The 25,815-nt window shown below is 45.0% G+C and overlaps 1 protein-coding gene across 5 annotated transcripts in view; it reads left to right on the top strand.

The window, feature by feature from the left end:
• Nucleotides 1-25,815, top strand: part of LOC310851733 (uncharacterized protein) — a 112,063-nt gene that overhangs the window by 66,783 nt on the left and 19,465 nt on the right. For 3 of the 5 annotated variants that reach the window (XR_014567796.1, XR_014567798.1, XM_083754398.1), the window contains 2 exons: nucleotides 757-888; nucleotides 1,199-1,624. Coding sequence is in view for 1 of the 5 variants with exons in the window: in XM_083754398.1 (XP_083610524.1) it covers nucleotides 757-888; nucleotides 1,199-1,362 (296 nt within the window). In the remaining 4 variants the exon portion in view is untranslated. Of the gene's footprint in view, nucleotides 1-756; nucleotides 889-1,198; nucleotides 1,625-25,815 lie in introns of those variants that run through there. The other 2 variants (XR_014567797.1, XR_014567795.1) reach the window with 2 other exon arrangements.

Genomic DNA, 25,815 nt, shown 5'->3' with positions numbered 1-25,815 from the left:
TGGTTTTTGAAGTACATTTTTGTTGTGTGGAAGGAGTGACAGGCAATAGGGGATGGTGACTTGAGTAATAGATACTGGAGTGACTGGGCAGATTATGTGCATTTGTGAAACAGAATGGCAAACCACTTTGAGACTGTATTGTGGTATATAAAACATATATAAATGTTCTGAATACAAATAATACTAATAATACTAATAATAATAATAATAATAATAATAATAATAATAACAACAACAACAACAACAAGCTGTATTTACTATTTTAAATATATATATATATATATGTGTGTGTGTGTGTGTGTGTGTGTGTATACCCTTCAGCAATAGGTGACAGCATAGTTTACAACATAGTAACAAAGTAAACAACATAATGTAGGGCTGCCAAACGTCTGGGTTTTCCTAGCCATATCCATGTGTTTGTGGGAGGGTGGGGGCGGGAGATGTCCCAATGTCCTCTCAAGAAATGTTGGAACATATGCCTACCAGGGCTGATCCTGGCTCACAAGTGGATGGCCTACCACCTGAAGCCTGTCTGGCTTCTCTCTCCCCATCCCAAAACACACCATCCAGGCAGATGAAGTCCTGCAGTCCAACTGCTGGCATCTCAGTCTAGGTATTCAAGGTAATAACCAGATCTGCATTGTCTGCTTGATTAATGAAACCCTCTGGCAGCATTGTAGAACCAAGGCCTTGGAATTTTTTATGGAGATATATGGGCTGAATCCATGTATTTATTGTATGGATTGCTTTTGGCAGGGCCAGGACATAATTTAAATGGGCTAAGGTGTCCGTCCTATCATGCTTCTGGCCCAGAAGATTGTCTAAAGTTGAGAAATCTCAGATGTCGTGGTGATGAGACTCGATGCTTTGAGTTTGTCCTTGTTCACAGTAAGTATCACTGCCAATAAATGTGAGGGAGATTAGAAAGACAGTTTGCCAGGGTGGGTTGGTTGCTCTCTTATTCTGTTTGCAACTTCCTGCCAGAAAAAAAGATTTCATGTTTTGTGGGGAAGGGCAGGGTTTCCCCCCCCCCCCGAACCTATTACAGTATTATGCAGTATATAGTTGAGCCTATGAAGTGATGATCCAGAATGCAACATTGAGCCTCTCTCTCTCCCCATCCCAGAATGTGGATTAAGCCACTCTTGCATAATAACAAAAAAATACACATGTGACCATGCCTCTTTCTCTTTACCAGATGACAGTTCGGTTCCTGCTAAGGTTTATAGCGGCTGTGCCACTCCAACATTTTGTGAGTTGGCTAGGACATCACCGTATTATGACTACCTTTCAGGCACTATAACAGAAGCACGATGCGGCGATACTCTGCCTTCTGGAAGGAAGCTCAACAATGAAGGGTAGTTAGGAGAGAAGAATGTCTCCATCATTTTGGATCCCACCACTTGCAGCATCGGTAGAGGTGGAGATTGCCTCTCTGATGGTGGCTTTGCAGAGTTTCTGGAATTCACAGGACTCCTGTGTCTTTTATCTGGCATTTGGTGGAGGCTGAATGGGATGCAGAGCATAGAGAAATGTGGGGCTTGGGAGCTATGTCTCATGCTATGGTTTATGGGGTAATTCTTCCTTCCTTCATAATCAAAATAAACTGGTGTGGCAAATAAAATTGTGTTGTGTTTCTGCATTTATCAAATTAACAATATTTGGCAGTGGTGGCAGTGAAGGACACTGTCTTTATAAGGAACAAATGGATAATTGTTAGTTAATAAAATTACTAATAACTAAGTGGATTAAGTTGATAGAACACAGGCCAATTTGCCAGATTTCCCTGAGAATCAGCAGCATGAAATTCAGTGAAAGGAAAGAAGGTTGTCTGTCCACAGTTTCCTCTGCGATACAATAATAAAATGAATAATGACTTAAGTTGTAGATGTCCTCACTTTCTCCATTAAATGCATTTGTATCTGGGGGCAGGGAGAGTGCCTTCTTCCTCCTCCTCCATCATCATCTTCTTATTTAGATATGTTAGATGCTTGGTACCTGATAGTCTCCAAGTACTTGCTGTTGCTAAAATTTGTATACCACCCTATACCCGGACGTTCAGGGTGGTTCACAGAATAAAATCAGAATATAAAACCACAAAATACACCATCAAAACAAAAACAAACTATAACTCCCCCAACACATTTTAAAGGGGCATAAGATGCCAATCAAACAAAGGCTTGGTTAAAGAGGAACGTTTTTACCTGGTGCCTAAAGGCATATAATGAAGACTGCAAGCAAGCGTCCCTTGCAAGCATTCCACAAGTGGAGAATTACTGCAGAAAATGCCTTTTTTGTATTGCCAGGCTCCAGACCTCTTGGGGATGAGACACATGAAGAAGGGCCTTAGAAGATGATATCACGATCTGGGTGGGTTCATATGGAAAGAGGTGATCCTTGAGGTATTGCGGTCCTGAGCTGTTTAAAGCTTTAGAGGTCAAAACCATCACTTTGAATTGAGCCCAGAAACTAATTGGTAGCCAGTGAAGTCAGACCAGGATCAGTGTTGGGGTAATGATGCACCCCTACACTGTTGAATAATTAAGCGTGACTAATTGGATTACGATCCCAATTAGCCCCCCAGCTTACAGCGATCTTCGGGTCCGGCACGTTTCCCTCAGGCTGCGCCGATGCTTCGCTCCGTCACGCCTTGCAGAGTAAACACAGCGGAGAAAAAACTGTTGCTTTAGATCCATGCAAACACACTAGGCATTTGTGTGTTTATTTATTAGCCTTTATTACAGCAGAATATTTACAGCTCAACATTTCTCAGATTCTCCTGGGCTGCTAGCATTCATGGCTGCCTTCTCCTTCAGAAACAAAGAAGACAGTGAGGAAAACTCCTCCCTCCTTCCAAATCACACATCAGAATGTGAGACGTCACTCAGAACTTCTTAACCCTGTAAGTTCTGAATCTCTCCACAAGCCCTCTCGTCTTGCATTCTGACGCGACCTGTGGATGTACCTTTACAGACCTCTGTGAGATCAATCCCTTCCCCAATGCCTTGCGCCTTCTCCTGACGTTCCTGTCAGGCACCTGTGGAACATCCTCACAACTCTCAGGTTCGCCCTGTGCGAAACCAACCCACGCCCCTGTGGCCAGATACCTCTCAGGTGGAATGCCCTTCGTTGTGCGACTGGACCGCCTGGGCACAAACTCAGGTATTTCCTCTGACTCACTGCGGCCAGTAGGTGTGTCCTCTGCATCACGGGATTCCCCCTCTGACTTAAAGCGTCTTCGAATTCTCTGCATTACGCTAACAGGAGACCTAGGCTCACTCTTGGGCTCTCTTTTAACAACTTGTGAAGATGCCCCATCCTGTTCCTGACCTTGGTCAGTGACCTGGTCATCAGCAACAGGTCCTTCCTCCTCCTCAGAATCTTCCTGCTCTGAATCAGACAGACATTCTGACAGAACATCACGCCTTGCAGGAGTCTTTGACCTACCATCCTGCTCATAGAACTCAGCATGTTTACTGATCAGAAGCTTACTCTGATCACCTATGGATATGCAAATCTCCATGCTTTAGAAGCCGGCTCATACCCACAGAAGATCATTTTCTGGAACTTGGGTCCACCTGGCCCTCGCAAAGCCTTAGGCACCGGCACAGATGCGGCTGACCCGAAAGGACGGAGAAAATGAATCTGGGGTTTCCTTCCGTGAAGCAGAAAAAAAGGCGTGTCACCTACCACTGAATTGTAGGACCGATTCCAGGTGAAATTCACATTCTTAATTGCCTCCATCCAAAAGCTTGGAGGTAACCCAGAGTCTGACAGCAACACCTGTGTAGCCTTAACCAGAGCCTCACTTCTGAGCTCTGCCACCCCCCTCTCTTGAGGAGAAGTCACCTTGTGACGTATCCCTTTCTGGTGAAAGAACTTCTGCAAAGCAGACCCAGTAAACTCTGCACCTCGGTCACTAGTGACTGCTTGCACCTTGGTGGAGAACCTTAGTTCCACGTCCTCAACCCAACTTTCAATCAGTTGCGCTGCATCTCCCTTGGATTTCAGAGCATGAGTCCAGGAATTCTGCGAAAAATCATCCTGCATCGTTAGCAGATATCTGGCTCCTCCCAGACTTGGTTCCTCCATGGGACCCAACAGATCTATGTGAACAAGTTCAAAAGGTTTTGTGGTTACCCTCTCCACCCTGGGGTAACTGACCCTTTCACCTTTGCCTTTCTGCAAGCCTTACAACTTAGGGTCTTTCCACATTCCCTAATTTTACAACCTTTGGTGTACTCTGGTAACACCTGGATTTCTTCAAGAGAACTGGGCTGTCTTCTTGTGCCATGCACACGCACATGAAACATGAGTGGGAACTGTAGCACGCAACGCTTGTGCCCTCTTAACCTTCCCCTCACCCTCCAGAGGCATTTTAAGAAGAAGAGAAGAAGAAGAGTTTGGATTTGATATCCCGCCTTTCACTCCCTTTAAGGAGTCTCAAAGCGGCTAACATTCTCCTTTCCCTTCCTCCCCCACAACAAACACTCTGTGAGGTGAGTGGGGCTGAGAGACTTCAAAGAAGTGTGACTGGCCCAAGGTCACCCAGCAGCTGCATGTGGAGGAGCGGAGACGTGAACCCGGTTCCCCAGATTACGAGGCTACCGCTCTTAACCACTACACCACACTGGCTCTTCATTTAAGAATGAAGAGATCATTCTGCCCCTTTTCAACTTTGACTAGCTGCTTCTCTCCCTTGGAGATTGTGCAAACATCATGTTCAAAGTAAACCTTAAACCCCTTTTTCAACAAATAAGGGACAGATAAAAGACAATGACGCATCCCAGGTACAGTGCAAACCTCCACCTGCTCCTGCAAAACAGAAAGAAAGATATTTGCAACGTTAGTTACATTTTTCTTTGCCCCATTTGCAAACTGAACAGTTTTCCCAGCCGGAATTGCCTTGCAATTCCACATCTTGACAGCAGGGGCCTAAGGAATCAGGTTTCTGTTCGCCCCGGAGTCAATTACAAAACAGAGTTCATTGTCTCTCTCAGAGCTGGTCTCAAACATTGCAAGACTGCCTGTCTGCTGATAGGCATCCTCATTGTCTCTGCACGTCCGCTTTGCGCGTTCCCACGCCTGGCTCCCTTGCCGGGCTGGTTACCATGGAAACCTGGCTGGTTCCCATGAGAAACGACCTTGACAACATCCTGCCTCGTCTCTCTGCTCTGGTGGGGGCAAAAGCGACACAGATGTTCAGTTGAATTACAAATAAAGCAACGACGAATAGTGGAAAAAGCCTGAACCGTGCATTCCGCTGGCTTGGCTCCGCCCTTACAACCAGAGCTCCCGGTGCCAGCTCTGCCCTCTCTGAGGCGCCGTTCTTCTTCATCAGATAAGCGTCCTGTGACGTAATTAAGCGTCAACGCTTGGGGATCCATCGATTCCAGAGTTAGACACAAATTGTCATAACTCTTGTCCAGGGAGCTGAGCAAAATGTACACTTTCAGCTCCTCAGTAAAGTTGACTTGCAACAGTCTCAGCTGGTTAAACACAGACAGCATCTCAGTTACATGCTTCCTGATGCTATCCCCAGGACGTAACTTCATCTCAAACAAGCGTCTGGTGGTGTGGATCATTGCCCCAGCCGTGGTTCTGTGGTGCACCCTTTCCAACACTTGATAGGCCTCACAAGCATTCTCCAGCCCCTCTACCAAAGGCAGCTGTGAGCCATCCAAACTAAGCACAATAGCTCCCGGGGCTCTCTGATTTCTTCTCTGTGAAGCACGGGCATCTGCAATATCTGCCGCTGAAGCACCTGCCACTGGTGTGGGTAGTGGAGGTCCCTGAACAGCCTCCCACAGCCCCTTCACTACCAGCCATGCCTTCAGCCTTCTGCTCCATTCCTGCCAGTTTTTGCCATCCAATTTTTCAAATGGGACTGCGTATGAATCGTGGCCTTCCGCCATGTTCTCCCCAGGGCCCCAGCTGTACTCACGTATCCAGTCAGCTCTTCCAGCGCACGGGGTCAGCTGCTCTCAGCTCTCAGCTCCTGTTTCCGGAGAAGCGATTCCCTCAGCGAGCTCCTCTGCCTCTCAGCATCAGGCAGGACTCAACGTCTTGCCAGCTGGCTCCAGCGTTTTCCCAGCTGACTTCAAAGCACACCGGCAGACTTCGCAACAGTTTTATAGGAGTAATTAGAGTCCATAACCTGTTGAATAATTAAGCGTGACTAATTGGTTTACGATCCCAATTAGCCCCCCAGTTTAAAGCGATCTTCGGGTCCGGCACGTTTCCCTCATGCTACGCCGATGCTTCGCTCCGTCATGCCTTGCAGAGTAAACACAGCGGAGAAAAAACTGTTGCTTTAGATCCATGCAAACACACTAGGCATTTGTGTGTTTATTTATTAGCCTTTATTACAGCAGAATATTTACAGCTCAACATTTCTCAGATTCTCCTGGGCTGCTAGCATTCATGGCTGCCTTCTCCTTCAGAAACAAAGAAGACAGTGAGGAAAACTCCTCCCTCCTTCCAAATCACACATCAGAATGTGAGACGTCACTCAGAACTTCTTAACCCTGTAAGTTCTGAATCTCTCCACATACACTACCTTGTTCGTTACCCAGGTGAGGAACAACCACCTTTTGAATAAACCATAGAACCAAGGAAACAATTTTCAAGTCCAGCATCTATATTTAAGGACCCAGCATTTATTATAGCTATCGCAACAGAACAGAGCTCACTCAACTCAATGTGAGAAGGTCTGCCCCAAGGCACTTCAGAACAAAAGCTTATATAGTAGTTCAAACAGAGCCAACAAAGAGTCATAAAACATCTTTGTATAGATCAGGGAAGGTTACAGGTCTGGAGATAAAACACATTTATGGCTCCATACTGGTATCTTCACTCCTCCAATCACCTTGGAGTGGCCCCGATGTGCCCAGACCATTTGACCATTTTAGGTCTTGGATGTCTGGTGTTACCTGTGTGATAAGATGGCACCCAGTACACTTCTGCTGCGCTGATGGACGTCGGTGCCGATCGAAAACTTGAGCTCCCTCAGCTCTCTCCCTTAGCTCTCTTAGTCCTTAGCAGAGTTCAGCAGCGGGAGGAAGCGTTGCCTTGTGTGTGGATAATAAATCAGACAGAATGCAGGCTTCTTGCTTATCTCCAACAGTCTTTTTAATGAGAAAAACATCATAACTCTTCCTGGCGAGAGAGCGGACATCCTCTTGCCTCTCAGCCAAAACCGAAAGAGAACTCACACACACAAAGAAAGATTCTCGTATGTGAACATAACCACGCCTCAGAATGTGAGACGTCACACAGAACTGTTTAACCCTGTAAGTTCTGATTCTCCTCACACCCCCTCTCGTCTCGCATCCTGAGGGAAACTGTTAGTATAACTCACCCCAAACACAACCCTTCACAGAGTTGGACTCCATGGGCGTTCTGACCCCTGCATAGTCAGACATTCGGAAATTCTCAAGCAACTGCTCAATCTTGCCTTTCTGACTGAGCAAGAAACTCCCATTCTCAGACTTGTCTATCTTAACGCCTAGATAAATCTGAACACGACCAAGGTTTTTGAGCTTAAACTTCTTACCAAGCTCTTTGGCAAAACTTTGCACCTGTCTATCTGTCTGTGCACAGCTCTCGGCCTGCCTGCCCTCTGGCAGCTTTGTGGTCGAGCACACATCTAAAGACCTCATTGAGTTCAACTCCTTTCCCATTGCCTCTTGCCACTTCCTGGCTTCTGTCTCAGGCAACTGTTGAACCTCCTCAAAACTCTCAGGTTCGCACTGCGCAAAACCAACCCACGCGCTGGTGACCTCAAACCTCTCAGGTGGTACCCCCTTTGTGGTGTGTGCGGACCGTCTGAGCACTGTCTCAGGTGCCCCCTCTGACCCTCTGGGGCCAGCAAGTGTGTCTCTGACACCAGAAGACTCCCCCTCTGACTTACTGCGTCTTCAGGCATTCTTCACTTTGCTAACGGGAGACGAAGGCTCACTCTTGGGCTCTCTTTTAACAACCTGTGGAGATACCCACCCCTGTTCTTGACCCTCGTCAGAGACCTGATCCTCATCAACAGGTTCAGCTTCTAACTCTCCCTCCTGATAAGAATCAGACAGACATTCTGAGAGAACGTCAGGATTCGCATGGATCCTTGACCAACCATTCTGCTCACAGAACTCAGCACTTCTGCTGACTAGAATCCTGGACTAATCACCTTCTGGATAGGCAAACCTCCACCCTTTTGTCACAGGCTCGTACCACAAAAGATCATTTTTCGGGACCTCGGGTCACTTTTCTTTCATTGAGCCTTTGGCACAAGCACCCAAGCTTCACAACCAAACACATGGAAGTAGTGCACTTTCAGCTTCTTCCGGTGCAGCAAGAAGTACGTTATTTCACCTACAACAGAGCTATAGGACCTGTTCAACGTGAAGTTGCCCGTCCTCCAAGCTTCAGCCCAAAAACTCTGAGGCAAACCAGAGTCAAACAGTAGAGTGTCAGGGACTTCCGGGTTAGTGCCATCGACTAATAGCGGATTCCCTCTGAGCTCCGGAGGGAATCGGCTCTGCAGGATCGGGTCTTGTCCGCGGCGGCGACGCGGGGACCCTTAAAAATCACAGGCGCGGATGCCTGTGAACCTGCTGACTCAGCGGGCACCATTTGCGCCCCCCAACTGCGAAGGAGCCTTTTTAAAGGCTTCGTAACGGGGAGGGGTGCGGCGCGGTGCTGAGAGTACATTGCTCCTTCTGCGGAGTGAAGCCGCAAGCCATTGTCGGAGAGCGCTGACCTTTTCCTTGGAACAATTGGACTTTAAAGTAAAAACCCGTGAGTAATATGGAATTCGGAATTTAAAGAAAAATCTTTGTTGAATTAGGAACGAGCGGGGAAGGGTTAAAAAGGAAGTCCACCCCCCCTCTTTGTAAGTAATTTAAAGCAAAGAACCTGCTATCTAAGGTCAAGAGGATCCTTTTTTCCCCTTTTCTAAAAGACTTCAACCTTCATGGTTTGACACTATAAGAAATTTTACTGGAGGATAAAAGATTAACTTTGGGAGCTGAAGTTTCACACACACCCCCGGACCTGGGAGTGTCCCGCGAGAGAGCCTGTTGATGAAGTACTGAGGAGTTTGACAGCTGTCAAATTGGCTGTCAGAGGGAAAAAGAGAACTTTGTTTCTGTTGCTTCTGCTGGTTATATTTGTTACAATTTGTTGAGAATAAGGAAGGACTGATACAAATTAAATTGACTATTGGATTTGAGCTGAAAAACATTAAGAAACTAAAATCCCCTTAGAGGGGGTTTAGGACATTACAAGAATGGCTGGAGGAGGGAAAATTCAGACTGAATTGGATAGAACATTTGTTCTCTTGGGAAAGTTACAAGGTGAAATTGATGTTTTGGCTACAAGTGTCATAACTCTGGTCTCAGCAGCAAACAATTTTATTGAAGTTGATAAGGATTTGAAGCAGGAAGCTCATACAACTGGACAAATAGAGAAACTTGAGAGTTATGAGAATATGGAGAAGGAGACATGTGCTGTTCCTGAAGAAAAGGAAGGAGGAGCTGTAATTTCCCAGATGTCAAATGAGAGTTGCAATTTGTGGCCTGACATGAAGGCAATAAAGGAGAATAACAATTTGATGTGGAAAGCCTGGCCTGAATTGGTGAGCCTAAAACTGAGAGATCCCCTCATGTGGAGATCTGAAGACCGAAGGATTATAAATTTGATCAAGGTGGAAGTTGGAGCTTTGGGGACATTTGGACTTGAAAGGAGTATGTTGGGGTACCCCATAGGCTCTATTTTCAAGCATGGAGGGCTGGCTGGAAAAAATATGGATCCTGATGGGCCGAAGCCTCTCCGAAATCTGGGGTTCAACATTAAGGACTATCAAAAAGGCCAGCAGAGAGGAACTGAAAGAGATTTAAAAGCCTTGGATGTGAGATCTCCAGGCTAGACAAGATATTGAGCTGATGAACACTTGTTGGGGACTGAAACTGGGAAAGGGGTGGGTGGAGTCTGGGAATCCAAAGGGTATATAATTATAACTTGCTTTGTTTTTATTCTGTTCTGCTACTTGTTTGGAACTGGGGAAAGCCGTGGAAGGGAAATTTTGGTCGACTTTAGGAAAAATGTTTAAGAATGAGCAACGATGTTTAAGTATGGAAGTTTAAATTTGGATAATAAGGATTTGCTGAATTAATAATTTAAATTGGAATACAAGAAGGGGAGGTGAGAGGAGGTCTGAGAAATAAGTTAAATGAAAATAAGTAATTGGAATTTTATGTGTTTTTAACGGTTTTTTTCTTTTAAATTTTGGATTTTTGTTATTTTTTGTTTAATTGTTGTTTTTGGTGTTTTTTTGAAAATGCTAATAAATATTCATTAAAAAAACCAGTAGAGCGTCAGCTGCCTCAGCTAGCATTCTGTTCCTGCGCTCAGCTATGCCATTCTCCTGAGGAGAAGCAGCAACCGTCAACCTGTGACCTATTCCCTTCTGGCGGAAGAAACTCTGCAGAGCAGACCCAGTGAACTCTCCACCTCGGTCACTCTGGAAACTCTGCACCTTGGTGGAAAACTGTAGTTCCACTGCTGCAATCCAGTCTTTGATCAGTTGCGCTGCCTCGCTTTTCCGTTTCAGTGAGAAGACGTTTGTAGAAGACGTTCCTAGAAAAATCATCTGTCAGCGTGAGCACAAATCTGGTCCTGCCCAGACTTGGCTTTGGCATGGGTCTAAAGAGGTTTGAGCACAAGCTCAAAAGGCTTTGTGGTTACCCTCTCCGATCTGGGATAACTGCACCTTTTTACCTTTGCTCTTTTGCATGCCCTACAATCTAGGAATTTATCACATGCTTTCAACTTGCAACCTTCAGTGCATTCGGGCAACTTTTGGATATATTTCCAACAGCTATGCGACATTCTCCTGTGCCACAAGTGAGCACACGAATCATGAGTGGGAACATTAGCACACTTCGCCTGTGCTATCTTAGCGTCCCCCTTAACTCACTGGTGTTGTCTTTCAGTGTTGCCATGGAGGCAGCTAGGTGATAAGGAGAACCGTCCTTCTCACTTCCTGTGTCACGTCCTCCCTTCGCATTCCCACGCTGGCCTCCTCTCCTAGACTGGCTGCCATGGAAACCTGGCTGACTGCCATGGGAAGCGACCTTGGAGACATCCTGCCCGGCCTCTCTGGCTCTCCACGGACAGGATCCACGCAAATAGTCAACAGACCTGCAGACAAAACATCGCCGAGTGGAAAAAACCTGAACTGTGCCTTCTGCTGGCCTGGCTCCCCTCTGCTACCGGCAGGGCTCTCTGCGCCAGCTCGGCCCTCTCTGAGACAGCGTTCCTGCTCGTTACACAAGCGACCAGTGGAAAACTTTGCAAACTTGCCTTTGGTCTTCTCTGCCCCCCCAACCTTGCCAGCAGCTCTCCTTGAGGCTGTACTGCATCTGGGGACGTGGCTTTTGGCTTCCGCTGTGGTTTCTTGACAAACCCTCTCCAGCTCCTGCCAAACAGCCTGGGCACTGTCAAGACTCTGCACCAAAGGTAGCTGTGAGCCCTCCAAACTGAGCACGATAGCTCCTAGGGCTTCCTGGTCTTTCCTCTGTGAGGCTTGGGCAGCTGCAACTTCTGCTGCTGTAGCTCCAGCTGCAGCTTGTTGTGGGGGCCCTCGGATCGCCTCCCACAGACCCTTGGCTACCAGCCAGGTCTTCAGCTTCCTGGACCACTCATCCCAATTTCTCGCATTTAACTTTTCGAAAGGGATGGAGTATGACTCCTGGCTGTCTGTCATCTTCTCCCCTGGGGCTGAGCCTACTCACGTGACAGCAGCTCCTCTTGGCACCCGGTCCTGAAGATGAGATCCTCCCCAGCGAGCATCGCTGCCTCAAACGTTAGGCAGGAGCTCCAGCTGGTTTCTCCCACACACACAGGCACAACATGGCAACAGCTTCCAAAGCTTGGCTAGCTTCCCATAACCTGTGCAATAAGATGGCACCCAGTACGCTTCTGCTGCGCCGATGGACGTTGGTGCTGATCAAAAACTTGAGCTTCCTCAGCTCTCTCCCTTAGCTCTCTTAGTCCTTAGCAGAGTTCAGCAGCGGGAGGAAGCATTGCCTTGTGTGTGGATAATAAATCAGACAGAATGCAGGCTTCTTGCTTATCTCCAACAGTCTTTTTAATGAGAAAAACATCATAACTCTTCCCGGCAAGAGAGCGGACATCCTCTTGCCTCTCAGCCAAAACCGAAAGAGAACTCACACACAAAGAAAGATTCTCGTATGTGAACATAACCACGCCTCAGAATGTGAGACGTCACACAGAACTGTTTAACCCTGTAAGTTCTGATTCTCCTCACATTACCTTGGCAACCTTGCCTTCAGTGAGGGAAGAGCATCATAAAATCCTCTTCCTGGGTCTCAGATAGTTTGAAAGATAGCTGATTTATACTCTTGTGCTAAAACATCCTGCCATTTGTACCACTTTCAGGATTACATAAGGAGACATGAAATGCAGCGTAGGAGGAGGGAGAGACTCACAAATGCAGAACACATGAAAATCAAGCCTAATACATTCTTTATTTCATGTATTTTTTATTAAAGTTTCTGTTTTCAAGTTACATTTTCTACAGATCAGTTTCATTTGTTGAGATGCAATTGAAGTGAAACATTGAAACATTATTAAAATAATAGGCATATGCACCTTGGGTCTCTAATTCTTATATCAGTGTAATGTGCTCAAACCATCTTGCTCAGGTGAGCAACCTGGCTGCTGAAACTAGCTGAAGATTCTGAACCGTCTTCAGAGGCAGCCCCACTTATACTGCATTGTAGCAATCTAACCTTGAGGTTACAAGAGTGTAGATGACAGTAGTAAGGCTATCCTTGTCCAGATATGGGTGTAGCTGGGCCACAACCCAATGCTGATGGAAAGCACTCTGTGCTGCTGAGGCCAGCTGAGCCTCAAGTGACAGCAAAGGAACTAGGAGTACCCCAAGCTATGAAGCTGCTCCTTCAAAGGAAGTGTAACCCCATCAAGAGCAGGCAATCTCCCACCCTTCCGGTCTAGGACACAGTGCCTCATTCCTACCTGGATTCTTACTTGGCTTCAGTTTTTTTTGGCTCTGATTCAGTCCATTATTGAGGCAAGGCACCAGTCCAGCACTTCCACTGCCTCACCTGCAGAAGCAAAGGAGAAATAGAGTTGAGTGTCACCAGCATATTGTTGCAATGCTCCAAATTTCCAGATAATCCCACCTAGTGGTTTCAGGTAGATATTGAAAAGCATAAGGGATAGGATTAAGCACTGGAGAATCCCACATTGAAGGCTCCATGGGTCTGAAAAACACCCCCCAAGCAACACCCTCTGGAAATGACCATCCAAGTAGGACTGGAACAACCGCAAAACATTGGACAGCCGGCAGGGGAATGAACAGGGACATGTTTCCCTTGTTTCCAGAGGTCATCATACAAGGCAACCAAAGCAGTTTCTGTGCCAAAACCAGGCCTAAATCCTGATTGAAATGTACAGTGGTACCTCAGGTTACATACGCTTCAGGTTCCAGACTCTGCCAACCCAGAAATAGTGCTTCAGGTTAAGAACTTTGCTTCAGGATGAGAACAGAAATCGGGCTCCGGCGGCACGGCAGCACCGGGAGGCCCCATTAGCTAAAGTGGTGCTTCAGGTTAAGAACAGTTTCAGGTTCAGTACGGACCTCCGGAACGAATTAAGTACTTAACCTGAGGTACCACTGTATCTAGAAAAACAGTTTCTTCCAAAAGCGCCTGGATCTGGAGCAAGTGATTTGCATTTCACAACCATTACTATAAAAAGAGTATACCATGAAAAGCAAAACAACTCCCATAAGAGTACCAGTAGCAAAATTGTCATCTGCAGCAAAAGGTCTGGGCAAAAGATAAGTCTTTCCTGTTGCTGAAAAAAAAATGTTAATGAAGGTGCTTAACAGACCTTGCCTGGGAAAGCATCTCCTCTCATTTCTTCCTTCCTTTGCCTTCCCCTCTTTTCTTTTGTTGTTTTCCTTCCTTCCTTCCTTTCAATTTTGTTTGTTCTAGATATCATTTTATTGTATTTTGAAAACTTTATTAAAAATTCCGGAGGGAAATAATGTAAGTGGACCTCGCTGGAGGGAGCATCCCACAGACAGGGAACCACAGTTGTGCCATGGAGACGCTTCCCATAGAAATCTGTTTGGACACTGTGAGAAGATAATAACTGTCTCAAACATATGACATTACAGAGTTCTACAGACCTTGTGAGCATTATTTAGCATTTTGGATGCTTTCATCCCACATGACCCACTATTGCAAGTGGATCCTGAGTTGATGAAAGCTGCTCCTATTTCGTTTGTTGGATTATATCCAACAAAGGTTGAGCTCATGGTCATATTTCTAGTCGTGAATGTAGATGCCGTTACTCATGGAATGAGCAACTTTGTAGTGCCACTTAATGTTTCTTCATCTCTCCTCACAGAAGTGGCAAATCTAATATGTTCCAACGATTACTTGAGTTTTTGCGAAATTGACAACGGCTTTTGCTTTAAACATTATTTCGAGGGCTTTTTAGGTGAGTATGTCTTTTCTGTTTCATTAAAATTGGGTGTGTAGGTCCACCATTTGGTCCCTGGAGTATCTAGGGATGACCTTTCATGCATTCAGGTGAGTAATTAAGTGCTGGACAACCAAAGAACTGGAGATGAATTGAGGTGAGTGTACACATGAACCAGACCTGTGATTCTCCCCAGAAGACCCTGTAGAGTCTGTTGACATATAATGGTCTTGCTTTCTTCAAGGGATTTGAGTACATCTGGAAGATTTCTCTTTCTGGGGCCCACGAAATTCTGCCAGGAAACATGCTGTGAAGAAAGAGCCTGAGCTGCACATCAATTCTGAGTCAAGCCTCTTCTTAGCAAAGAGGATACTTAAAGGGCCTATTTCAGGGACCAAAAAAACTTGATCAGAAATAGCCAAGGCTTCTCCGTTCCCATAAGAGAGGAGTGGCTCTTTAAAAAACTGAGCTGCTTCTTGCAGTTTGTTCCCCTTCCAACAGCAGGGGATCCAGCTGCCTTTCCAGCACTGTGGTTCCAAGATGGAATCTTCTAAAAAATGATGATTCTTTGTGAGTAAACCTGAACAACAAGTGATGTGCTTTGGTTAAGATTGGTTTAGTTTAGAGCCACAGTGCTTGGGTTCATTTTGTATTCTGCTTTGACTTTCTTCATGTTTCCCTGTTACCTTAATTCCTAGTAGGTTTCTTAAATTGACTGCTGAAGTGTACATGTCTTCAAATTTCGGGGTTTTAGAATCCACACATGCGTAGAACCTATTGTGAGTTTAGGATAAGAGATGTAGGTGACCAACACACTCTTCTGAGTCCTTGGAGACTCAGAAAGAGTATGGGTGCCACTAAACTTTGAGACAAACCACAATCAGAGGAGTGTTGTGGTACTGGCTCCAAACCTTTGAAAAAGTGATTGCTTCAGTGTGCTCCAAGTTTTCTCCCAACTGGGACTGCAGGAGTAAGTGAGAGCGTGGTGACAGCAACTACTGGAGATTAAGGATCTACTGGCTGTGCTGCAGGGCTGTTGTGTTGCTGATGGCCAAAACAAAACGTATTAGAGCCTTTCTTGGGAACCCCTCCACTGCCACACATACCACGACAACACACCTTGTTATTTGCTTGCATACAACATAGTGCTGTAACACACCTCTGTATTTTCTTTGTGCATGTGTGCAGTTTTGTTGTTTTGAGTCACATTCCATAACATTTAGAGAGTGCCAAGAAAGTGACATAACTGGAAGTGTGATAGATAGATAGATAGATAGATTCTTTATTGTCATTACACAAGTGCAACATTGCACAAGTGCAACGAAATTGGATGCCATCCCTTAAAAACAACAAAAGCAACACAACAACAACAACCAAACAAACCACATTCCAGCCACACCCACACCCACACCCATCAAACTCCCAGGTCACACTATCGAGTTACTGCATTTAAGAAGGCCACAGCTCTTGGATAGAAACTATTTTTCAGTCTATTTGTCCTTGACTTGATGTTTCTGTATCTCCTGCCAGAAGGCAGTAGTACAAACAGACTGTGTCCCGGGTGAGATGCATCCTGCAGGATATTGTTTGCTTTCCTAAGACAGCGGGAACCGTACAGTTCTTCCAAAGATGGGAGGGGATGACCAATAATCCTTTGGGCTGTGGTTATGACCTTCTGGAGCACCTTCCTCTTCCTAGCTGTACAGCTGGAGAACCAGGCACAAATACAGTATGTGAGAATGCTCTCTATGGAGCCTCGGTAGAAGGACACCAGCAGTCTCTCACTCAGATTGTTCTTCTTTAAAAGTCTGAGGAAATAAATTCTCTGCTGGGCCTTCTTCACCAGAGCAGTAGTATTTGCGCTCCAAGTCATGCCCTGATCGATAGTCACTCCCAAAAACCTGAATTCCGCCACCCTCTCCACCCGTTCCCCATTGATATACAAGGGCTGAATGTCCGCCTTTTTTTTCCTGTAATCCACCACCAATTCCTTGGTCTTAGTCGTATTAAGAGCCAGATTGTTCTCTCCACACCAAGCACAAAGCCGCTCCACCTCGTCCCGATAGGCGGACTCATCCCCTCCTGAAATGAGCCCCACCACCGTAGTGTCATCAGCAAACTTGATGATTTTGTTGCTGGAATAAATGGCTGTACAATCATACGTATAGAGAGTATAGAGCAGGGGACTCAACACACAACCCTGTGGTGAGCCGGTGTTAAGGCTAAGGGCTGTGGACATATGTGACCCTACTCTAACCCTCTGAGAACGTTCTGACAAAAAGTCCAAAACCCAGAGACAGGTGGAGTTGGAGAGTCCAATCGCCTCTAGCTTGGACACCAGTCTATGGGGGAGGATAGTGTTAAAAGCAGAGCTAAAATCCACAAACAGCAGCCTCACATAACTCCCCGGCTGCTCCAGATGGAACAGAGCAGCATGGAGAGTGGTAGTGATAGCGTCTTCCGTGGATCTATTTGCCCTGTATGCAAACTGGTAGTTGTCAAAAGTTGATGGAAGACAGGAAATAATGTGACGGCGCACCAGTTTCTCAAAACACTTCATGATGATTGGAGTCAGTGCAACTGGTCTGTAGTCGTTCAGACTACTGATTGTGGATTTTTTAGGCAGAGGAACAATAGTTGACGACTTCAGGCAGGGTGGGACAATAGACTGGTGTAAGGACTTGTTGAAGATCTTAGTAAAGACCCTCGCCAGCTGATCCGCACAGCCCTTCAACACCTTTCCCGTGATGCCATCAGGTCCAGCAGCCTTCCTCGGATTCACCATCCTCAATACCTGTCTCACCTCATGCTCCTCTACAGTGAATGAGGGGCCCCTATGGGCTGGTGGCTGTAATACCGGCGTCTCAGGTGGCTCCTTCTCGAAGCGAGCAAAGAAGAAGTTAAGCTCCTCCGCCAGCAAAGGGTCACCGTCGACAGCACCAAGGTTAGGTTTGTAGTTGGTAATATGCTGAATCCCCTGCCACATCTGTCTTGTGTTGTTACTCCTTAAATTATCCTCAATCCTCTGCCTATAGACCAGTTTTGCCCGTCGAATACCCCTCTTCAAGTTTGCTCTTGCCACACTGTAAAGCTGCACCTCGCCCGACCTAAAAGCCCTGTTCCTTTCCCGCAACAGGCACTGGACCTCTCTATTCATCCAGGGTTTCTGATTGGGGTAAAACCGGATGGATTTATTTACTGTGACAGTGTCTGTGCAGTGATTGATATAGCACAGAACTGCCGCCGTGTGCTCCTCCAGGTCTGAACGATCAAAAATGTCCCAATTGGTTCTCTCAAAACAGTCCTGCAGCTGATGGATGGCACCTTCAGGCCAAATTTTAACAGTCCTTGATATTGTGGGAGCCCGTTTCCTGAGTGGGATATATGCTGGTACCAGGAACAGAGACATATGGTCGGACTGGCCCAAATGTGGCAGCTGTAAAGCCCTATAGCCGTGATTTACATTCGAATAAACTTTGTCCAGTGTCTTGTCCCCTCTTGTGGGACATTTCACATGCTGATAGAGCGTTGGGAGCACTTTTTTAAGTTCAACATGATTAAAGTCTCCCGCAATGATGTGCACAGCTTCAGGATGCTTGTCTTGCTGGCTGCTGATAAGGCTCTGCAGGCATCCCAGCGCCAAGTTGGCATTGGCATCTGGTGGCACGTACACACCAGTTAGCATAACAGCTGTAAACTCCCTAGGGAGATAGGCTGGTCTACATTTAACAGCCACATATTCCAAATCCGGTGAACAGTAACTGCCAACGGTCTTAGAATTATTGGACCAGCATTTGTTCACATATACACACAGCCCCCCTCCTCTGGTTTTTCCGAAGTCCATGCCTCGGTCATGACGATGTACCACACAGCCTTCCAACTGAATAGCCGTGTCTGGTATGGACGGTTGAAGCCATGTCTCAATGACAAATAAAATGCAGCAATCTTTTACAAGACTGTTCTTTGCCGCCAGCAGCCTCAATTCATCCATCTTGTTGGCAAGAGATCTCACATTAGCAAGAAATATGCTAGGGAGTGGTGGTTTAGATGGACTCCTCTGCAATCTTACCAGGACGCCGGCCCGACAACCCCGCCTTTGCCTCCTGTCTCTACGCCGCCTTCGCCTCCTCCCTGGCGGCATAGTAATCCATGGAGAACCCGGTGGCCTGGCTACTCCCACAGGAGCGTTATCTAGGCGAAAGTAATCAGCTCTCACAGCTTGTTCACACTGTAACCCGACCTTCAGGAGTTCCTGCCTGCTATAAATCTTTCTTGCCCGGCCAAACATACTCAGAACAAGTAAAAATAAAAAACAAAGAACAAGTAAAACAAGTAAAAATAAAAAACAAAAGGAGAGCACTGAGCTGCAGCGTCTCTGCGCGCCGCCATCTTAACTGTCAACATCCTAATCTATGCAAATAGTAATGCATTTAATTCAAGCCTCACATATATTCTTCATTGAAATGCAAGATGGTCTATACATTACATTGTTTCGGTGATATAATACCTGCTCACATGAAGACAGGAAGCGGAAGCTACCTCCTGCAGACTCAAACCCTTGGTCCATCTTTATATTTTCTAAACCAATTGGCATGAGGTGTCTACTGTCTATTGGTAATTTCCCCCATCCATACCTGGAGATGTTAGTCATTGAATCTGGGACCTTAGTTAGGGCCCTTCCTCTGTAACATAATAGAGTGTGTAATGTCTCAGCTATGGACTTTAGACAGGGCAGCCAATTACTGTTAACATGCTTTCTGTGAATATTCTCTGGCCTTTGCCTCACACCTCCCTCAACTGATTTTCCCAACTGCCCTGTATGTTAATTCCTCACTGACAGTTAACTACCAACTGATAAGAAACATGAGCCTATCGGGGTCTGCTGTTTCCTTGACTAACCAGAATTAAATGATCTGAACCCAGCCCTTTGAAGCACGATTCATCTTCTAACTATCTGCAAAGCAGCTGCTGCCAAGTAGGCAGTGATGTAGCGTGGGAGACACATTGCCCTGGGCACATTTTTTCAAGTGGGTGCCACCATGTACTGCCACTATAGCTCCCTCATTGAGGGAACCCACAACTAGGCTGGCCTTTGGGGCTGGAATGTGGGTGGCAGCAGCAACCGGTCCATTCCTGGATCAGGCGTGACGTGGGAGCAGAAGCGTTGGAGAGGTGGTGATACTGCAGCCAAGGGAGTAACGAAATCCATCTGCCCCTATGCCTTGCATGGCTGTTAGAGCTCATTTCTCGCTCAGTATATGGGGCTACTGGGGTGCTGTGTTGGGCTCCTTCATCTTCTGTGTCCCTCTCCCAGTCTGCCCTGCCCTCCGGTGCTCACAGATACACACGCTGGGTACCATGGGCTCATGCAATGCCGCAGCAAGTAGGTCTGCAATATTATAATACCATACTTCCTCAAACCCTGACAGGCACACTCTGACATTTCACACAAATTTCTCTTTTTTTAAAAAAAAAAAAAAGCTAACATGAACAAACATATATACATTTCCTCTTCGAAGGTTACATGCATCAACCACTGGATCCTTCTGGAAAAGCTATCTGAGCTGTGGGTGGGTGGTAGTGCTTTGTAATCATTCTGGTTGTCTTCAGTGGGTGATTTTCAACTCTATAGAGACTTGTACCTGAGGGACAGGCCATAATGATAAACAGGAATGTAAAATTGCTGGAGCATCATGAGTTAAGTGAATTAACCAACCTGATATAGTTTGCAAATTGAGGCAAAGAGGCAGTAGGGATGTTGAGTTTGGGAGCTCTGCGGTCTCCAATTCCCCCCCCCCCCCAAGACATTTGCTTGTTGCAGCAATTATCAACTGATGTGCTAAATGCTGTGTGATTTTTAATTGTACTTTTTTATTGCCTTTAATTCTTTCATTGTATTTTATTTTCTCCTACAAACTTGGACTGTGAAGTGAACATTCACCACCTCAATACTAGCCTTCTCTTTTTCCAGGGTTGCCAGTTTTTCTTAGCATCTTATTTATTTATTAAATTTCTATACCACCCTTCATCCGAGGATCGCAGGGCGGTTTACAGTATAAAAATACAAAAATGCATAGCAAGGTAACATATTATTCTTCTGCCTCTTAAAAATATAGTATATGGCATATTCTTGAGTGGGCCTCTGAAACAACTAACTGAATATTAGGTAGAGATGAATGGTAGATTAGCCTGTTTCGAGCCCTTAGCAAAACCAAGTCTGCCTTGACCCATTTATGTGCAAATTTTAAATGAAATATCCTAGAATATTTACATGGTTTTGGAGAAGAAAATATGTTGTACTCATTGGTTGATTGCTAATGAAATGACTTGAATCACTAGCTTGCAAATCCAGTGCTTGACATATTTTATTTTCTTCAGTCACCCATTTGGCATTTTTTTTTAAAAAAACACACATAATCTAGATTTCAGTAAGGAGAGATGTGATTTGAATTTTTGCAGATTTAGTCTTTCCAATTCTTGCTCACAGATGGGTCCCCAGTAAAATCCAATTTTGAAATGGAATGTGCTACAAATTGTCCCTCAACGAATTACAGCTTCTCTACATTAGAAGATTACTTAAAGAGTAACATCTACTGCTGCCAAACTCACTTCTGCAACGAAGCACAGATTGACTGTAAGTAGCTGCATTCTTTTAGATTTATATATCTCTATCAATCCCTGAGCATGAATAGCATTGAGGTTTCACGTTTTCTCATTGGTTGTTCATAGACAAATGATACTGTTCCAGTGCAATAGACATCTTCCTAGTTTACATGGGAGATGATTAGAATCAGCATCACCATCTGTGTCTCAAGGGGGAAGCAAGTGTCCTGTCTGAAGCATTTATTGACAAAGAGCTTCAAATGACCCCTGGGTGATTCTTCATTTATTGGGGGATTGGGGAGCGATAGAGAGATGAATAACCACTAAAACATCAGACAGTGGGTGCCATTTGCGGACCAGCGCGCAGCACTCCCGATCTCCCTAGAGACAAGCCAGTCGGTCTGAGCGGGCCTGCCTTCCAAGAGTCGCAGACCATTGGGCTTCCTGCCAAACCCCTATTTAAACCAGCCAATCTGTGGTGTCACTAAGGGCCAGGCCAAGTGAGCGGACCGCGAGTAAGAAAATTTCATTCCGGTCTGCTCTGGGGTTTTATAAGTGGGGCGGAGCCAGCGTGGGATGCACAGTCAGTTCCAGAGCTCCACCCACCCAACCCTCTCTTAGATCTCTTCCTTTTGTGGCAGTTTAACCATTTTCCTTCCAGGTTTGTGGGTGTTGCCACCGTCTTATGATGGTTGCTGTTGAAGAGCCAGGAAGGAATTATCCCTGCTCCACAGGTTTCACCTTCCCCATAGGAATTGTCACAACATTGGCAGTTTTAGGCCTTGGACAGAAACCTTTAGTTGTCATTCTAGGGGTGGGGGGACTGAAGTAGTGACTCACCCCTCCTTGCAATGGCATTTTCAGGGTTCAGGACTTGTGTGAAAGGGATCACTGGCCATACACTGGTAGGTTGTCGGTGAACTTCCCAAAATTGTGCGGAGAAGGGGGGCTGGCTGTGTAAAGATGCATTTTACAATGCCCCCTCTGATCCAATTAAATCTTCTGTGCCTCAGTTCTCTGGCTGGGGGGCTGAGAGGGATACATGGCCAATGCCTAAGCCAAAGTTTCCTACATGTGAAACTGTGGATAAAGTTGTGGCCATTTTAATCATAATAAATGTTGACATGTATATTTCATTGCTCTGGGCCTGTCTCCTAGGGGAGAGGGGGGTCTCTGCCTGGACACACAAGACATTTCTTCCTTAGAATAAAATCATAGAATCATAGAGTTGGAAGAGACCACAAGGGCCATCGAGTCCAACCCCCTGCCAAGCAGGAAACACCATCAGAGCACTCCTGACATATGGTTGTCAAGCCTCTGCTTAAAGACCTCCAAAGAAGGAGACTCCACCACACTAATTACTAATAAGTAATTGCATTATGTTTCTAGAAGCCCCGGGCAATTTTCCAGATTGCCCTGAGAATCAGCAGCATAAAATTCAATGAAAGGGGATAGAGGTATCTGTCCTCACTTCTTCCTCATGAGGAGGATAATGGTATAATGTTGTTATCTAATTGACTCTTGAAGCTTCGATACTTCTCTTTGTTTCTTTTAAAAATGAGAAACATTGGGACTCCCAGCTGCTGGGAATCATGATGGAGGGGGCAGGGAGAGTGCCATTCTGATAGTGTCCCTCCTCCATCACCCATTTGGCCAAAAACTAAATTAGTAAACATCATCTAGATTTCAGAAAGGAGAGAACCGATGAGAATTTTTGCAGATGTAGTTATTTAATTCTTCTCTATCACAGATGGGTCTAAAATACATGGCAAGGATGACATGGGATATGCTACAAATTGTCCCTCAACGAATTACAGTTTCACTGAATCACAAGTTTTCTTGTGATAGTGATTGTGATAGTGTCCCTCCTCCATCACCATCCTCTTCTTCTTCATCACCATCTTCTTCTTATTTAGACATGTTACTTGCTTGGTATCTGAAGTCTCTAAGTAATTGTTGTTGTTAAAATTTATATACCACCCTATATCCAGAGGTCTCAGGGCGGTTCACAGAATATAAAACCACAAAATACACAAACAAAGCAAAAACAACCCAATAGCTCCCCCAACACATTTTAAAAGGGCATAGGATGCCAATCAAACAAAGGCTTGGTTAAAGAGGAACGTTTTTACCTGGTGCATAAAGGTGTATAATGAAGACCGCAGGCAAGCATTCTACTACTACTACTACTACTAATAACAATAATAATAAAATTTATTTATATCCCGCCCTCCCCAGCTGAAGCCGGGCTCAGGGTGGCTAACAACAATAAAATAGTACAACATTCTAAAATGATTCTAAAATCATTTCATTATAAAATGGAGAACTACTACAGAAAAGGCCCGTTTCTGTGTTTCCAGCCTCTGGACCTCTTGAGGATGAGACACATGAAGAAGGGCCTCAAAAGATGATCTCAGGATCTGGGTGGGTTCATATGGAAAGTTGCAGTCCTTGAGATATTGCGGTCCTGAGCTGTTTAAGGCTTTATAGGTCAAAACCACCACTTTGATTTGGGCCTGGAAACTAATTGGTAGCCATTGCATTCAGACTAGGATTGGTGTTGTAGTAAGAATTCACCTCTACACCACCTTGTTCGTTACCCAGGTGAGGAACAACCAACTTTTGAATAGACCACAGAACCAAGGTAACAATTTTCAAGTCTAGCATCCAGATTTAAGGACCCAGCATTTATTATAGCTATAGCAACAGGACAGAGCTCACTCAACTCAAGGTGCCAGTTGAGAAGGTCTGCCCCGAGGCACCTCAGAACAAAAGCTTATATAGTAGTTCTCAAACAGCCAACAAAGAGTCATAAAACATCTTCGCGTACATCAGGAAAGGTTAGATGTCTGGAGAAATAACACATTTATGGCTCCATACTGATATCTTCACCCCTCCAGTGACCTTGGAGTGGCTCCGATGTGCCCAGACCATTTGACCATTTTAGGTTTTGGATGTCCAGCATTACCCTGGCAACCTAGCATTCAGTGAGGGAAGAGCATCATAAAATCCTCTTCCTGGGTCTCAGAAAACTTCTAGGGTCGCTGATATATAGTCTTGTGCTAAAACAGGCTGCCATTTGTACCTTTCAGGGTTAGATAAGGAGATATGGAATGCAATGTAGGAGGGAGAGACTCACAAATGCAGAACACACAAAAATCAAGCCTAATACATTATTTTTTTCATGTATTTTTTATTAAAGATTTCTTGGTTTACAAAAGTATGTACAATGTCTTTTTTCAAGTTACAGTTTCTACAGATCAATTTCATTTGTTGAGACATTAGTGTTACATTAGGAAGAAAAGGGGGGGGAGGTTGTTGGGATTTTTATATCTCACCAGCTGCGAAGAGCAGCTACATTGCTGACATCATGTGATGTCTCTGAGCGTGAGAAAGGAAGTCTCTGCTAGTTCTCCTGTAACGGGAGAGTTACTTTCGCTTCTGAGTCAAAGTGTGAGTCAAGTCATTGACTCTTGTGTTTGCTGCTCTGGAGAGCAGTCATGCTTATAAGAGCTGCGTGTACAGTCTTAATAAAGTAGTGAGTAGACTACGGACTGTCTCTTTCTTCTGTGATGGGATGCCAGAAGATTAGAGTGCTCCTCTCAGGATGGAGGGGTCGCTTATTACTGGTCTCTCTGGACTGAAGACAGCTTTCTAACAAGCTGTCATTCAGCTTCCATCTAAAAGTGGTATTTGGTTGGCCTTTCATAATAGTAAATATTAGATTATGATCTGATAAAGTTCTCAGTTGCATTTCAGTGTTCTTAAAACAGATACTGTGGACTTTGATACCCATAATATGTCTATTCTTCCGAGGCTCTTTCCTGGAGGAAGCTGGACCAAGAGGAGGCAGGTGATATGAGTGTCTTAATCATTCTAGAAAGCTGAAGAGTCAGGAACAGTAGTGGGCCAAACAGGGAAGCATGAAGAGGCTTAGTTGGAGGAAAGTATAGGCCACGATAGAACCTCAAAGCCAAAGTGAGAGCATTTGGGTCAAAATTAAGGGAGAGAAGAATAACAGTGACCTCATTGTGGGAGTTTACTATATATATATATATATATATATATTTAAAATGATATTTATTACAGTTTCAAATAATACACAAAAGCAAAAAACGACAAAACAATTTTCCAGAAAAGATAAAATAAAGAAAGAAAAAGCAGAATTAAAAGACATTCAACATTTACAGTCCTTATTTTCAATAACTTTTTTCCGCAACTTCCCCTCGCCTCCCCTTCTTGTATTCCATGTCCAAATATTTGTTCAACAAGTTCTTATCCCTAATTTTTAACCTTAATTTATTATTATATTTAATTCAATTTATATATCAAATTTTAACTTATATACATCAATTGTTATATTTAAAGACTTTTTCTAAGATCGACCCAATTTCCCTTCCACGAATTCCCCATTTTTATACTAATCACAAAGCAAAAAACGAAAAAATAGAAAGAATCAGAATATATTTGTACACCCTTTGGATTCCCAAACCCCACCCTCCCTTTCCCGGTTTCGATCGCCGAACCATTGTCCATTAGTCCATCTGCTATCAGCCTGGAGACCTCACGTCTGAGGCTCTTAAATCTCTCTCAGTTTCTCTCTGCCGGTTTTTTTGATAGTCCTTTGTATTAAACACCAAATCTCGGAGGGGCTCTGTCCCGATAATGTCCATGTTCCTTCCA

The sequence above is a fragment of the Podarcis gaigeae genome (assembly GCF_964106915.1).
Source record: "Podarcis gaigeae genome assembly, chromosome: 8".
NCBI classification, from domain to species: Eukaryota; Metazoa; Chordata; class Lepidosauria; order Squamata; family Lacertidae; genus Podarcis; species Podarcis gaigeae.
Note: the sequence above shows the minus strand (reverse complement) of the source record. Positions and strands in the feature narration are given on the sequence as shown.